We start from the raw sequence: 15,987 nt of genomic DNA, 5'->3' as shown, positions 1-15,987 counted from the left end.
AATAGAGGAACATTCACCATACAATTGTCATCACCCATGTAAAGTTCGCGCCTCAATAATACACGGACTTCAGGAGAACAGTTAACAGGTACTTTACTGAACAAGAGGCAGCTGGAAACTGAAACTACAGAAGCCTGCTAGGGCCTTTTTATACAGGGGTGGTCACTGCCGCTACTGCAGTCTAAGACCAGTTATTCCCTTAAAGGTACATACACAACAACCCACACTTGCAGCAAGCAGTGTACCAGATACAAACACTGTGCATTCCTTATTTAGTGAGGAGGATGAGGTAGCACTGTATGAAGCACAGGTCACTGGTGTTGAAGGTTTAGAAGAGGTTCTGAGGGCAGCAGCTACAATGCAAAGGTCTGGCATACTGAATGCCCTTTATGAGTTGCCTTGGGATACAGACCTTAGAGGCACCATTTTCCGACAGAAGATGTTACAATACATATTGAATAGACACTTGGCTCCATATGCACAATAGTGCAAGAGATGGGTGAACAATTGCCTGCACTAAAATCTGACATTTAGCAGGGTGCAAGACCAGTGGCAACCTTTATAAAGCAAGCCATAAATGTAATAGGAATGTCTCATGAATACTCAACATTGTTGTCATGGACACTTTGAGGTCCAAAATCCAAGAAGCAGTGAAGGCTGGCTTTAACTCACTTGGACAATGCTAACTGTCAAAAGTAAGGGAGGAATTTAAAGACTTCACAGAGGGCCACTTAGACAGGTCAGTGGGCATCTTAAGGAGGTGGTGTGTAGCAGTGGAATGCTTGGAGAAGCACAGGAGCAGTCAAGTGGTAGTAATCTGAGTGGCAGTTCTCCTTTCCTGCACAGAAGGGAGGAGAGGGGAATAAATGTGGGACCTCCTGCCTGACCTCAGAGAAATTAAATAAGTTGCAATCAGGAAAAGTGAAAAAGAGAATATGAGGAAGCGATGGGGCCAGTGAGAATGAACAGGCAGATAGAGATGTGCAGAGAAAGAATGTAAATGAGATATGTGAGAAAGAGAAATGAAAGATAGGAAAATTAATGAATGGGCCAAAGAGAGAGAGAGAGCGAGAGAGAAGCAAGGGGGCAAAGGATATGTAACAATGAGAGAAAACCTGTGATAAGCATACACTGAGAAAAACAAGAAAGTGGCCTGAAAGAGTGGAAAACAGAGGGAAACAAATAATGGGGGTAATTTTAACTTATTGCTGGATAAAAATTGGGAGGGATAAAAACTGGTGGTCAATTTGCTATTGCCCATTTTCATCAGCAACAAAAGTTAAAATGACCCCCAATGACAGAGTGGGAGAGAAGTTGGGAATTGTTACAAGACAGAGATACAAAATATCACCATGAGCACGCCTTGAGAAATCAAATAAAACAGTAACCTGATGCTACTTATTTTTCCCACCTTGTTCTGATGTGATTGCTACAGTTTTTTAATATGTTATGAGAATTGTTTTAAATCATATATTGGTGCATTTACTTCATAAAATATTGAAGTATTTCTATTTGGCATTATACAAGGGATTAGTTGATAAACAATGAGAGAAGATAGCCAAGGCTACCTCGCTATCTTGCCAGTATTAACAGCATCATTACTCCTGCGAACTCTTCCCTCTTATTTCTCTGAACCAAATACACCTACATTCCCTACTTGCTATTCCTTACTTTACTAAAATCATGACACATCAGATTGTGTCTTAATCTAACTCAATTAAAAAATGTTAAAACTGTGAAAGTCGTTATGCCCTTCAGTCATCCCTTCCACCTACAGTAAACAGTTATTGAAGCCAAAGATTGGTGTCCAACTCTTTATTTTACCCCATCTTCTCTCCTACCTTTGTGGTATGTTGCACGATAGGTCCTGGCTCTTAACCTAGGCTTCTCAAGAAAAAAGCCAGCTTCTCCAGTTTATCCACATAACTGAAGTCGCTCATCCCTGGAACCAATCTTGTAAATCTTTTCTGCACCCTCTCTAAGGCCTTCACATCCTTCCTAAAGTGCGGTGCCCAGAATTGGACACAATACCCCAGTTGAGGCCGAACCAGTGTTTTATAAAGGTTCATCATAACTTCCTTGCTCTTGTACTTTATGCCTCCAGTTATAAAGCCCAGGATCCTGTATGCTTTTTTAACCGCTTTCTCAACCTGCCCTGCCACCTTCAATGATTTGTGCTCATATACCCCCAGGTCTCTCTGCTCCTGCACCCCCTTTAGGATTGTACCCTTTAGTTCCTATTGCCTCTCCTCATTCTTCCGACCAAAATGTATCACTTCGCACTTTTCTGTGTTAAATTTCATTTGCCACGTGTCTGCCCATTCCACCATCCTGTCCATGTCCTCTTGAAATCTATCACTATCCTCCTCATCGTTCACTATACTTCCAAGTTTTGTGTCATCTGCAAATTTTGAAATTGTACCCTGTACACCCAAGTGCAAGTCATTAATATATATCAAGAAAAGCAGTGGTCCTAGTACCGACCCCTGGGGAACTCCACTGAATACTTTCCTCCAGTCCGATAAACAACCATTCACCACTTTCCTGTCACTTAGCCAATTTTGTATCCATGCTGCCACTGTCCCTTTTATTCCATGGGCTTCAACTTTGCTGGCAAGTCTATTATGTGGCACTTTATCAAATGCCTTTTGGAAGTCCATGTACACCACATTAACCCTCTCTGTAACCTCATCAAAAAACTCAATCAAGTTAGCTAAACACGATTTGCATTTAACAAATCCATGCTGGCTTTCCTTAATTAATCCACACTTGTCCAAGTGACTGTTAATTTTGTCCCAGATTATCATTTCTAAAAGCTTCCCCACTACCGAATTTAATCTGACTGGCCTGTAGTTGCTGGGTTTATCATTACACCCTTTTTTGAACAAGAGTGTAACATTTGCAATTCTCCAGTCCTCTGGCACCACCTCCATGTCTAAGGAGGATTGTAAGATTATGGCCAGTATCTCCACAATTTCCACCTTTACTTCCCTCAGCATCCTAGGATGCATCCCATCCGGTCCTGGTGACTTATCTACTTTAAGTACAGCCACTCTTTCTAGTACCTCCTCTTTATCAATTTTTAGCCCATCCAGTATCTCCTCTACCTCCTCTTTCACTATGACTTTAGCAGTATCTTCTTCCTTGATGAAGACAGATGCAAAGTATTCATTTTGTACCTCAGCCATGCCCTCTGCCTCCATGCGTAGGTCTCCATTTTGGTTCCTAATCAACCCCATCCCTCTTCTTACTACCCATTTACTATTTATATGCCTATCGAAGACTTTTGGATTCCCTTTTATGTTAGCTGCCAACCTATACTCATACTCTCTCTTTGACCCTCTTATTTCCTTTTTCACTTCCCCTCTGAACTTTCTGTATTCAGCCTGGTTCTCACTTGTATTCTCAATCTGACATCGGTCATATGTCCCCTTTATCTGCACCATCTTTCTCTCTATCTCTTTCGTCATCCAGGGAACTCTGGCTTTGGTTGCCCAACCTTATCCCCTCGTGGGAATGTACCTCGACTGTACGTGAACCATCTCCTCTTTAAAGGCAGCCCATTGTTTGATTACAGTTTTGTCTGCCAACCTTTGATTCCAGTTTACCCGGGCCAGATCCGTTCTCAACCCACTGAAATTGGCTCTCCTCCAATTAAGTATTTTAACTCTAGATTGCTACTTGTCCTTTTCCATAGCTAATCTAAACCTTATGATAATATGATCACTGTTCCCTAATGTTCCCCTACAGACACTTGCTCTACTTGACCCACCTTATTCCCCAGAACCAGATCCAGCAATGCCTCCATCCTCATTGCGCCAGAAATGCACTGATCAAGAAAGTTCTCCTGAACACACTTCAGAAATTCTTCCCCCTCTCTGCCCTTTAGACTATTTATATCCCAATCTATATTAGGATAGTTGGAGTCCCTAATTATCACTACTCTACAGTTCTTGCACTTCTCTGTAATTTCCCTGAAAATTTGCTCCTCTATGTCCTTCCCACTACTTGGTGGCCGGTAGAATACACCTAGTAGTGTAATTGCACCTCTGTTGTTTTTTAACTCTAACCAAATAGATTCTGTCCTTGACCTTTCCAGGACATCCTCTCTCTCCAGCACTGTAATATTCTCCTTAATCAATACTGCCACCCCACCTCCTTTCTTTCCTTCCCTATCTTTCCTGAACATCTTATATCCAGGGATATTTAATACCCAATTCTACCCTTTTTTGAGCCAGGTCTCTGTTATCGCCACAACATCATATTCCCATGTGGCTATTTGTGCCTGCAGCTCATCAACCTTATTTACCACACTTTGTGCGTTTACACACATGCACTGTAAACCTCTCTTAGACCTTCTTGTATTCTCTCTTAGTCTGACCCCACCTAATACCTTACTATATCTTACTCTAGTGATAGCTGTCACTCCCAATCCTTTGTGCACTTTGTTTCTCCTTTCTAATGCTACATCCTGGTGCCCATCCCCCTGCCAAATTAGTTTAAACCCACCCCAAAAGCACTAGCAAACCACCACCCCCCCACACGAGGGTATTGGTTCCGGCTCTGTTGCGGTGCAACCTGTCCAGCCTGTACAGGTCCCACCTCCCCCAGAACAAGTCCCAATTTCCCAGGAATCTGAAGCCCTCCCTCCACCATCTCTCCAGCCACACATTCATCTGCTCTAACCTCCTATTTCTATACTCATCAGCTTGTGGCACCGGGAGCAATCTGGAGATTACTACCTTGCACACTAAAAACATATAAAAGAATGCTATGTCAACCTTCAAGGTGGAATTCAAAGACTTCACAGAGGGCCACTATTCTTACTTAGATGTGTCAGTGGGCATCTTAAGGAGGATATAGGAAGCGAGAATTCCATCTTTTGATTGTATTCTTCATGTCAACAGCAGTCATATGGTAGAGTAATATAATACCTTGGTACACATAATGATGCTTCCTTGAACATTTTCCAGATTGGCATCATTGCATTGAGAATTCTGTGTGTGAAGTTTAATGGTGAATTTTATGTCCTGTTTCCCCCTCCCGCCACAACAACAACTTGCATTTATATAGCGCCTTTAACATAGTAAAATGTCCCTAAGGCGCTTCACAGGAGCGTTATTAAACAGAATTTGACACTGGGCCACATAAGGAGATATTAGGAAAGATGACCTAAAGCTTGGTCAAAGAGATAGGTTTTAAGGGGCGTCTTAAAGGAGGTGAGCGAGGTAGAGAGGTTTATGGAGGGAATTCCAAAGCTTAGGGCCCCCTCGCCCGGCAGGTACAGTGCAGGGGTTCAGATGACGGTGAGTTTGGGCCGCATTCCTAAAGTGTTACGGCGCGCCCCCCCCCCCGCCTTCCTAAGTAGCATCAATTCAGTTGTGGGAAGGAAGGCCACCCGCCCCTGCGTAATTTAAATGTCATCATCGAGATGGGCACGCCATTTTAACCATAGGCTACATGGTCTCAAACCTGTCACAAAGGCTGGTAGCAGGCATCATCCAGGCCAGAAGAGGCAGAGCCAAATGTTTTTTCTTTACTTTTCAAAGGTATCCTTGTGGGCCAGGAGGAGCAGGAGTACATTGTGCCTCCCTTGCCCACCCCACTTGCTGGGGACCCTTTCCGTAGGCCCTCAGTTTTTGACTCCCAGCCCACCGCAGTGACATCATCTTCGGGCAGGAGTCAGTGTCATAAATCGCAACTTCTACAAGAAGTAACTCAGGAAGTACTACTGGACGGCCAGCTGAGGGCGGCATCCGAGGAGTATAAATACTCGGGCGTGGGCCCAACTTGGCCAGAGACAATCTGGAAACAGGAAGCTAGTGACTACTAACTAGACCTCCATGTTTTGTTACAAGTCGATTAAAGCCTTGCTTTATGTTCAACCAAGTGCGTAATGAGTCTTTATTACGTCAGTCAGTGTTGGAGTATTTAAATGAGCCCCAATAGTTAAACTATCTCTGGCATTATGCTCTGGAGGGGATTTTTTTTTATTTATGTGTTTTTTCCATTAAGAACATAAGAAATAGGAGCAGGAATAGGCCACTTGGCCCCTCGAGCCTGCTCTGCCATTCAATAAGATCATGGCTGATCTTGGGTTCAAAGCCACTTCCCAGTCTGCTCCCCAAATCCCTTCACTCCCTTATCTTGCAAAAATGTGTCTATCTCCACCTTAAATGTATTTAATGACCCAGCCTCCACAGTTCTCTGGGGCAGAGAATTCCACAAATTTACGACCCTCTGAGAGAAGAAGTTCCTCCTCATTTCAGTTCTAAAAGGCCGACCCTTTATTCTGAGACTGTGCCCCCGAGTTCTAGATTTCCCTACAAGGGGAAACATCCTCTCTGCATCTACCCTGTCGAGCCCCCTCAGTATCTTAAATGTTTCGATAAGATCACCTCTCATTCTTCTAAATTCCAATGAGTATAGGCCCAGCCTGCTCAACCTTTCCTCATATGTCAAACCCCTCATCGGGAATTAACCTAGTGAATCGTCTCTGAACTGCCTCCAATGCAAGTATATCCTTCCTTAAATAAGGAGACCAAAACTGTACACAGTACTCAATGCGTGGTCTCACCAATACCTTGTACAGTTGTAGCAGGACTTCACTGCTTTTATACTCCAACTCCCTTGAAATAAAGGCCAACATTCCATTTGTCTTTTTGATTAACTTGCTGTACCTGCATGCTAACATTTTGTGTTTCATGCACAAGGACCCCCAGGTCCCTCTGAACTGTAGCATTTTGTAACCTCTCTCCATTTAAATAATAATTTACTTTTTTACTTTTCCTGCCAAACTGTATAACCTCGCACTTTCCCACATTATGCTTCATCTGCCAAATGTTTGCCCACTCACTTAGCCTGTCTATATCCCTTTGCAGATTCTTCGAGTCTGCTGCACAACTTGTTGGCAAGCCCAGCATTTATTGCCCATCCCTATGCAACTGAGTGGCTTGCTAGGCCATTTCAGAGGACAGTTAAGAGTCAACCACTTTGCCATGGGTCTGGAATCACATATAGGCCAGACTGGGTAAGGACTGCAGATTTCCTACTCTAAAGGACATCAGTGAACCAGATGAGTATTTACAACAATCTGGTAGTTTCACCATTACTGATACTAGCTTTTCATTCCAGATTTATTTAATTAATTGAATTTAAATTCCACGTGGTGGGATTTAAACTCACATCTCCAGATCATTTGTCCAAGCTTCTGATTAGTAACCCAATAATATAACCATTATACTACCATTCCTACCAGGAATGATTTACTGCCCACTTTGGCCCCTGCATCCCCAATTCCTATCCCCAATTAAAATCAATCCTGTAGTCTTTATGCTGGAAGAATCAATATCTGTGCTAGAGTTGCTGAATTAAAGGAAAACACATTGCTAAAGCCTGTAGTGGCGAAAAGCCTCTTGAAACTTTTGAGTTCACTCAGTTATTGGAAGCCATACTAGATAGAAACAGGTCAGGCAGCGTCTGTGGAGAGAGAAACAGCATTAACGTTTCAGGGCAATGACCCTTCGTCAGAACTGGAAAAATTTGGAGATGTAACAGGTTTTTAAGCAAGTGCAGGGGTAGGGAAAGGGGGAGGGGAGGAAAGAACAAAAGGGAAGGTCTATGATAGGATGGAAGGCAGGAGAGATTAAGAGACAATGGCCCAGAAATTCGGGTCGGGGGCTTCCCGCGGGTGCAAGCCCCCGACCTGCACTTAGCTTGCGCGCCGGCCGTTGAGCTGTGGGCCCCCATAGAATTCTGATCCGGGGCCTGGTCCAGCTGCCGGCGCGCAGTGCTTGCGTATCCCAGGGGAGCAGTTCGTTCGATGCGTCCCCTGGGATCACGTGGGCCATGGGGAGCCAATCGGAGCAGGGAATGCTCCATTCATAAGTCTGACAGGAAGTGCTGTCAAGACTTATAAATACTACAGCCCCAAAATAGCACTAAATCTTCAAATAATTTTTTTTTTAAATCACATTTTTAAAATAAACTATAAATTACATGAACTAACTATTTTAAACAATAATTTAAATTTTCGAAAAAAATAATTTTATTTTCTAACAGTGCTAAAAATAAACTTACCTTGCTTTAAAGTATTTAAAAATAATAAACCTGTGGAAAAAATGTTTTAATTTTAATTAATTCACCACTTACCTTGTAAAAAGCAGGCCTTATGTCTGCTTTTTACATTTCTAAATTCTGCAGGCTTACGTTCCCGGGAAAACCTGTAAAAAAGACCGAAGCTCGATGCGCACGTGCAGCCCCTCCTGCGCATGCGTTCGACCTCTGAACCCCTTCGTTCAGAGGAATGGAAGTGCTGGTTTCCCATGCATGCGCAGTGCATGCAGGAAACCGGCACTTCCATTGGGCCTACGGGTGAGAACCCCGTGTGTACTCACTCGTGGAGACCCGAAATTTTGGGCCATTAAAAGATGGTGCAAGGCAAAAGGAGATGGTAATGGGACAAGTTAAGAAACAAAAGATGGCTCTAGATGAAGTGTAAATGGCAGAATGAAAGACAGCTGCCATGTGGGAGAGAGAAAAAATATATAATAAATAAAATAAATGGAAAAAAAAGAATAGGGGCAGAGGTTATGATCTGAAATTGTTGAACTCTATGTTGAGTCCAGAAGGCTGTAAAGTGCCTAATCGAAAGATGAGGTGCTGTTCCTCGAGCTTACGTTGAGCTTCATTGGAACAGTATAAGAGGTCGAGGACGGTGAGGTCTGAGTGGGAGTGGAGGGGAGAATTAAAGTGACAGGCGACCGGAAGCTCGGGGTCACCCTTATGGACTGAACGGAGGTGTTCCACAATGCGGTCATCCAATCTACGTTTGGTCTCCCCAATGTAGAGGAGGCCGCATCGTGAGCAGTGAATACAGTATACTAAATTGCAAGAAGTACAAGTAAATCGCTGTTTCACCTGGAAGGAGTGTTTGGAGCCCTGGACAGTGGGAAGGGTGGAGGTAAAAGGGCATGTGTTGCATCTCCTGCGCTTGCACGGGAAGGTGCCGGGCGAAGGGGAAAGGGTGTTGGGGTGATAGAGTGGACCAGGGTGTCGCGGAGGGAGCGGTCCCTTTGGAATGCTGAAAGGGGAGGCAAGTGGAAGATGTGTTTGGTGGTGGGATCACGCTGGAAATGGCGGAGGATGATCCGTTGAATGTGGAGGCTGGTGGGGTGAAAGGTGAGGACAAGGGTGTGGTAAACCACTTTTATCGTTACACTATAGTTATCACTGTTGTATTGTTATCACCGTTATCACTGTTGTATCACGATACGAGGTCGCCTCTTGTCGCGCTGTTATACCTGGGCTGACCACCTCCGACTCCGCCCATGGCTCCACCTACCTGCCCAGGTATAAAGGTAGTCGACTGGCTGGTATTCCTCCTTGTTGGACCCGATCACCCACGAGGGTGGGCTCTGTTATTTAGTCAATAAAAACCTTTAGTTACGTTCCTAACTCGTCGCTTTTTATTGGACGAATTGATAGGTATATCAAAGGGGAACCCTATCGTGGTTCCGGGAGGGAGGGGAAGGGGTGAGAGCAGAAGTGCAGGAAATAGAATGGACATAGGACCATGTCAACCACGGTACAGGGGAATCCTCGGTTGAGGAAAAAGGAAGACATGTCGGAAGCACTGGTATGGAAGGTGGCATCGTCAGAGCAGATGCGTCGGAGACGGAGAAACTGGGAGAATGGAATAGAGTCCTTACAGGAAGCGGGGTGAGAGGAAGTGTTGTCCAGGTAGCTGTGGAAATCAGATAGGGCTCCCCTTGTCCTCACCTTTCACCCCACCAGCCTCCACATTTTACCTCCACCCTTCCCACTGTCCATGACCCCACTACCGAACATCAAACCACCATTTCCAAGACTGTCACTGACCTCATCTCCTCTGGAGATCTTCCCCCCACGGCCGCCAACCTCATAGTTCCCCAACCCCGCACACCCCGCTTCTAGCTCCTTCCCAAGATCCACAAACAGGACTGCCCTGGTAGACCCATCGTTTCAGCCTGTTCTTGCCCCACGGAACTTATTTCTTCCTATCTCGACTCTATCTTTTCTCAACTTGTCCAGGCAGGGTTATCTGCTCTGACGATGTCACCTTCCACACCAGTGCTTCAGACATGTCTTCCTTTTTCCGCAACCGAGGATTCCCCTCTACCGTGGTTGACACTGCCCTCGACCGTGTCAGTTCTATCTCCCGCACTTCTGCCCTCACCCCTGCCCCTCGCTCCCGGAACCACGATAGGGTTCCCCTTGTCCTCACCTTTCACCCCACCAGCCTCCACATTCAACGGATCATCCTCTGGCATTTCTGCTACCTCCAAAGTGATCCCACCACCAAACGTATCTTCCCCTCCCCTCCCCTTTCAGCATTCCATAGGGACCGCTCCCTCCGAGACACCCTAGTCCACTCCTCTATCACCCCAAACAGCCCTTCCCCTTCGCCTGGCACCTTCCCGTGCAAGCGGAGGAGATGTAACACCTGCCCCTATACCTCCCCCCTTCCCACTGTCCAGGGCCCCAAACACCCCTTCCAGGTGAAACAGCGATTTACTTGTACTTCTCGCAATCTAGTATACTGTATTCACTGCTCACGATGCGGTCTCCTCTACATTGGGGAGACCAAACGCAGATTGGGTGACCGCTTTGCAGAACACCTCTGTTCATTCCGTAAGGGTGACCCTGAGCTTCCGGTCGCCTGTCACTTTAATTCTCCGCTCCACTCCCACTCAGACCTCACCGTCCTCAGCCTCTTGCATTGTTCTAATGAAGCTCAACGTAAGCTCGAGGAACAGCACCTCACCTTTCGATTCGGCACTTTACAGCCTTTTGGACTCAACATAGTGTTCAACAATTTTAGACTATAACCTCTGCCCCTATTCTTTTTTTTTCCATTTATTTTATTTATTATATATTTTTTTCTCTCTCCCACATGGCAGCTGTCTTTCATTCTGCCATTTGCACTTCATCTAGAGCCATCTTTCATTTCTTAACATGTCCCATTACCATCTCCTTTTGCCTTGCACCGTCTCTTAATGTCTCTTAATCTCTCCTGCCTTCCATCCTATCACAGACCTTCCCTTTTGTTCGTTCCTCCCCTTCCCCCCGTTTCCTGCCCCTGCACTTGCTTAAAAACCTGTTACATCTCCAGCTTTTTCCAGTTCTGACAAAGGGCATCGACCTGAAACGTTAACTCTGTTTCTCTCTCCACAGATGCTGCCTGACTTGCTGAGTATTTCCAGCATTTTCTGTTTTTATTTCAGATTTCCAGCATCCGCAGTATTTTGCTTTTGTACTAGATAGAAACAATTCAGTCGGCTTGTTCAAACTAGCCCTGGTACAAACTGACCAGTTTCTTGGTACAGATGGAATGGCATGGGGGCACTATTTGCTACAAAATAAATTGAATGCAATGCTATTTGAGTAGATACATTCCATAATTTATTTCCAACTATGGCTTAATGCTAATTACCAACAAAGAACATAATTGAATATTTACTCAAGGATTAAGACCATAATCCAGGATTATGGTAAAGAAAAAGATGTGCAATTTTTTCTTTTAGAGAGGCTATTAATTATTCTACGTTCTCCCTAATTATCCTGATATTCTCACATTTTTGTTATCGCATTAGTGGTCACATTCAGTCCTGATACAGGATTCATTCTCAGCTTCCATGTTATAATACAAGCAATGTCTCCTTAACCATTCCAAAGCTGTAGTGCAAATCTAAAGGATGGGTGATCCTATATTGCCTCAACTAATTTAAAAATAACCTGGTAGGATTTTCTATTTAAATTTAAAATCTACAGTATAAAACTTTGGCAAGAAATATTCTGAAGATGCAATCTACAATAGGATTTAAAGGGATAATTGTGTATATTCTTGTGATTAGTTCTGCACATTAAAGTTTTCCAACATTTGTTTCCCCAGCCTTTTTGTCGTAAGTCAGCAAATAGAGGACATTCTTATTTTAATCGGTGAGATTTCAATGATGTTTGGCACCTGGTGGCTATTCTCGCTGGTTTCAGGAATAGGGTTCTCAACTCTGGTTGGACGCATTCCTGGAGGTTTGATCACGTGACATCTGATCACATGACACTTGCCAACAGTTTGCAAATGTTATTATATTTACCGTATAAAAGTTAGGCCACACAGGCTAAACACTTTCCTCTAACTGCTCCGTCCAAGAGGAAATCCTTGCACTCTCTCCTGTGTCTAGACCCTGTAAATTATGATAATATATCCAATGAAGCATTAAACTTCTGAAGACCTATGTTTAAACGGTCAAGTTAATTGAAACACATACCTATTAACATAGTTTCTTGTGGAACTGACAGCTCTGCCATTAGTATTTCTGGATTTCAAGATGCAACCTGGATTAAATATTTATTTTCCCATATCTTTTGAAAACAGTTGTGTAAAAGGAGCTTTATCTTTTAAAACAAAACAATCTTTTAAAATGGAACAGTGTCTGGATCTCCTCAATAACTGGATGACAAGCAGTTAATCCGTTTCTACTCTTTCGACCTGTATAACAAGTAAAACCAAACCCAAATAATGTGTTTTTTTAATATATAAAATATGATTTAAGCAGGTCAAGGCAGCCAATGCCACCATGGAGTGTACAAACCTCATTCCGCACCTAGAGAACTCCTGACTGTATTTGTAGTTATGACCCATCTAGTCCAGTTGCAGGAGGAAGGGAGAGCTTGGGGTAGAGTTTCCACTTTGGGTGCAATTGGCAATCCGGGCGTAAATTGTGCTCAAAATTGCGCTCGTTTTCCAAAGTGAAGTTACTGTTCAAGTCTCCGCTCAAACTCATTTGATTAATCACAAACGTAAAATCTTCCATGAACCAGTGCAATCGAGCAGCATTTTAGAACGCAAGTTTATTTTTTTTCCCTTGCATTAAAATATATTTCTTGATCACAGATCACAGATCACAGAAACCCCACAGTGCAGATAGAGGCCATTTCGGCCCATCGAGCCTGCACCGACACATATCCCACCCGATCCCCGTAACCCCTACACCAACACATATCCTACCCTATCCCCGTAACCCCACATATTTAATCCCCCTAACACTAAGGGTCAATTTATCATAGCCAATCAACCTAACCCGCACATCTTTGGATATATTTAGGATTAGTAGCTTGGTGCAGTTTTATTCATACAGCTGAAAATGGGTTATCACAAAAAATAAGCATCAGAGTATCTAGTCCACCACTTATGTGTAACCAGATTTAAAATAACTGAAAGTAACTTTGAAAACTATACAGAACCATTTACAAGTTTCATTGGTGTGCACTAGTCAGTTTCTTAGTAAATGAAATATTTTTCAATATTTAAAATCTTTTAAAAGATGCCTATTAGTGCCCTCGCACCTAAAAAAAACTAGCTTAATTTTAAAAGCCTCCTTGAAGGGTTGCAAATGGGTGCAATTAGTGGAAACTGATTCATTCAATCTGGGGGCATGGCGAGTTTAGTGGGCGGGCCGTCTTTTCTCGCGCAATGTTTTTTAAACGAGCACAGAAAAACCTCGCTCTGCACTGAACATAATTTGTGCTTGAAATTTGTGCTGGTTTGGCTGATTTCGGGTGAATTGATCTGGAAGTACAAGCGCTACTTAGCGGAAACACTACCCCATTACCTTTAGCGGGATGTGGTGGATTTAGATACATTAGCCATTTTGCTGTCTTTGTTTATTTCTAGAAGTTATTTTAAACTTTCAGAAGAAGAAATTTTCTCCATAGCTTCCAGGGTACAAATTGCCTAATTTTGCTTCCTGCAAATTTGAATTTTGATAGCAAGAAATGTTAATGTCAAATCATGACAGAGCTCTTTGCCTCCAAATACGAAGATTTAGAATATTCACCAGCTGTCATACAAACAGCCCCTTCTGCTGTGAAATTGGGGTCAATAATTTTACCAAAGGTTGGTGTGAATAAAAAGCAGGGAATTTCATTTTGCTCTCACGCCAACTTTTTTGCTAAAATTATCAGCATGGATTTCACCCCATGTTCTAACAAAAAAAAACAAAGGGACTGGCCAATAAGAAATATAGAAAACAAACTTGTAGAGAAGGTGAGATTGCTGTGTGCAGGAACGAAAATCTTGTTAGCCATTGTTTTGTTTCATATATTATTTCAATGTTACCAATTGAAAAATATTTAAAATATGATTGCGCAGTTTATTCTCTGAATTAAGGGAGCATGACTTTTGTGCATTGGTGACTTAATTTTTTTAAATTATTTTCTATTGTAATATACCGATGTTTGTCCTTTTATTAGCGAATGAGGGGGAGAAATTCGGTATCGTCCCGTTTGGGGCGCTAAATTTTGAAAGCTGGAAAAATTAGCGTCAGGCGCTAATGATTCTCAGCTTTCTCTAAATTGGGTGTTAGTGCTCCAGGAAGGAAGTGGAGCGCTAAATCATGCAGGAGGCAGCAGTAGGGGTGCAGCCCTGCACAATGTCCCATGCAGCGCTGCCGAGATCCGAGCTCCTTCCCTCCCTTAAATGCAGGCTCTGCATTTCAACGATGTCTCTCATCGCCGATGGCAGCCGGGATCCGCGACGATCAGCCCCAAGCACTCTAACAGAGTGCAGGGCTGATCAATCGCAGCAGGTAAAAATTTTCAAACGGCAACCTAAGGGATGGAAACAAATTTTTTCTGCAGACCAGCGGCCCTACCTTTAATTCCCGCTCCCGAAGCACCCGGCTTCCCGAACAATGTCGCCTGCAGCTGGCGGTGTTACTGCCCGGCAATGCTGCAGGGGGCGCAACCGAATTTCAGGTTTGGGGCACTACCCAACTAGATGACGTCACAACCTCCAGGCGCAGGAGATTGTGGCGCTAGGGGTTACCGCTGCCACAAACCTCCAGGTGAATTTCACGAGCGGTGGTACTATCACCGCGCCCGAACGGTAATTCATTAGCGCCCCGTTATTGCCCCCCGGGCACGCTAACGGGAGGTGCTAAGGTCCTGAATTTCTCCCCCTGAATATTTGATAGCTTAATGTAAAGATTGAAATTAATGCAGCTTTATGGAAGATGCATGGTAGGTATATTGTGAGGAGAAGCTATTACTTTTAGTGCTTCTGAAATGTTTTCCTTTTTCCTCAGACCGATGATTCCCCTTCACCATGGTTGGCAGTCCCCACGACCGTGTCTGTCCCATTTCTCGCATTTCTGTCCTCACCCCTTCCCCTCCCTCCCAGAACCACGATAGGGATCCCCTTGCCTTTACCTTTCACCCCACCAGCCTCCACGTTCAACGGCTCATCCTTCGCCATTTCTGCCACCTCCGGCGCGATGCCACCACTAAAAGCCCTTCCCCTCTGCTTTTAGCATTCCGAAGGGACCATTCCCTCCACGGCACCCTTTCCAGCTGCACAGAAGTTTTTACTGTTACTGAATAAAGTATTTGTTCAGTACCATTATTTTTGGCATCACTCGGAGCACCAGAGAAAACCTGGACACAAGAGAAAATAAAATCTTATTATCTATTTGTGCAACAGATAAAACCTTTGTGACTGACTCACAACAATCATTTTTCAGTCACAAGGCCTTCTGGACTCAGAACAAAACACTCTTTCATCTACCATGGATTCACTTTAAAAATGTTAATACAAGGCAGATCCAGATGGTACAGTGACCTTTCAGCTCTGGCACCTTACTTCAAATGCATCTCAGATTTATGAAATGAAAATCTCTCTCTGATGGCTGTAGAAGCCTTAATGAATGGGGATGGGTACACAGAACAAAAGTGACCATAATTTGATACCCAATTTCAATCTTACTCAGACAGTGCTGGATGGAATGGTAATTAGAAATATGACAGTGTTGCAACATGTTAGGACAAGTTGTTGGACAGAACAGAAGGAACTTTATTCTGTATCTATCCGCGCTGCACCTGAGGGGTGAAGTGCCCAAATTAGAAATGGGTCTCATTCCACAGCGCCGACATTTCCCTTCTTGATAAGTA

The 15,987-nt window shown here is 43.8% G+C and overlaps 1 protein-coding gene across 10 annotated transcripts in view; it reads right to left on the bottom strand.

Annotated features, from left to right (window-relative positions):
• Positions 1-15,987, bottom strand: part of sgip1a (SH3GL interacting endocytic adaptor 1a) — a 286,659-nt gene that overhangs the window by 222,103 nt on the left and 48,569 nt on the right. For 8 of the 10 annotated variants that reach the window (XR_015077669.1, XM_085982717.1, XM_085982716.1 and 5 more), the window contains one exon: positions 15,250-15,474. The exons of the other annotated variants lie outside the window; for them this stretch is intronic. Coding sequence is in view for 7 of the 8 variants with exons in the window: in XM_085982717.1 (XP_085838843.1) it covers positions 15,250-15,295 (46 nt within the window). In the remaining variant the exon portion in view is untranslated. The remainder of the gene's footprint in view (positions 1-15,249; positions 15,475-15,987) is intronic. 10 annotated transcript variants of the gene reach the window in all.

This window comes from Somniosus microcephalus, chromosome 3, assembly GCF_052327205.1.
Source record: "Somniosus microcephalus isolate GS21.2 chromosome 3, FLI_Smic_1.0, whole genome shotgun sequence".
Lineage (NCBI taxonomy): Eukaryota > Metazoa > Chordata > Chondrichthyes > Squaliformes > Somniosidae > Somniosus > Somniosus microcephalus.
Note: the sequence above shows the minus strand (reverse complement) of the source record. Positions and strands in the feature narration are given on the sequence as shown.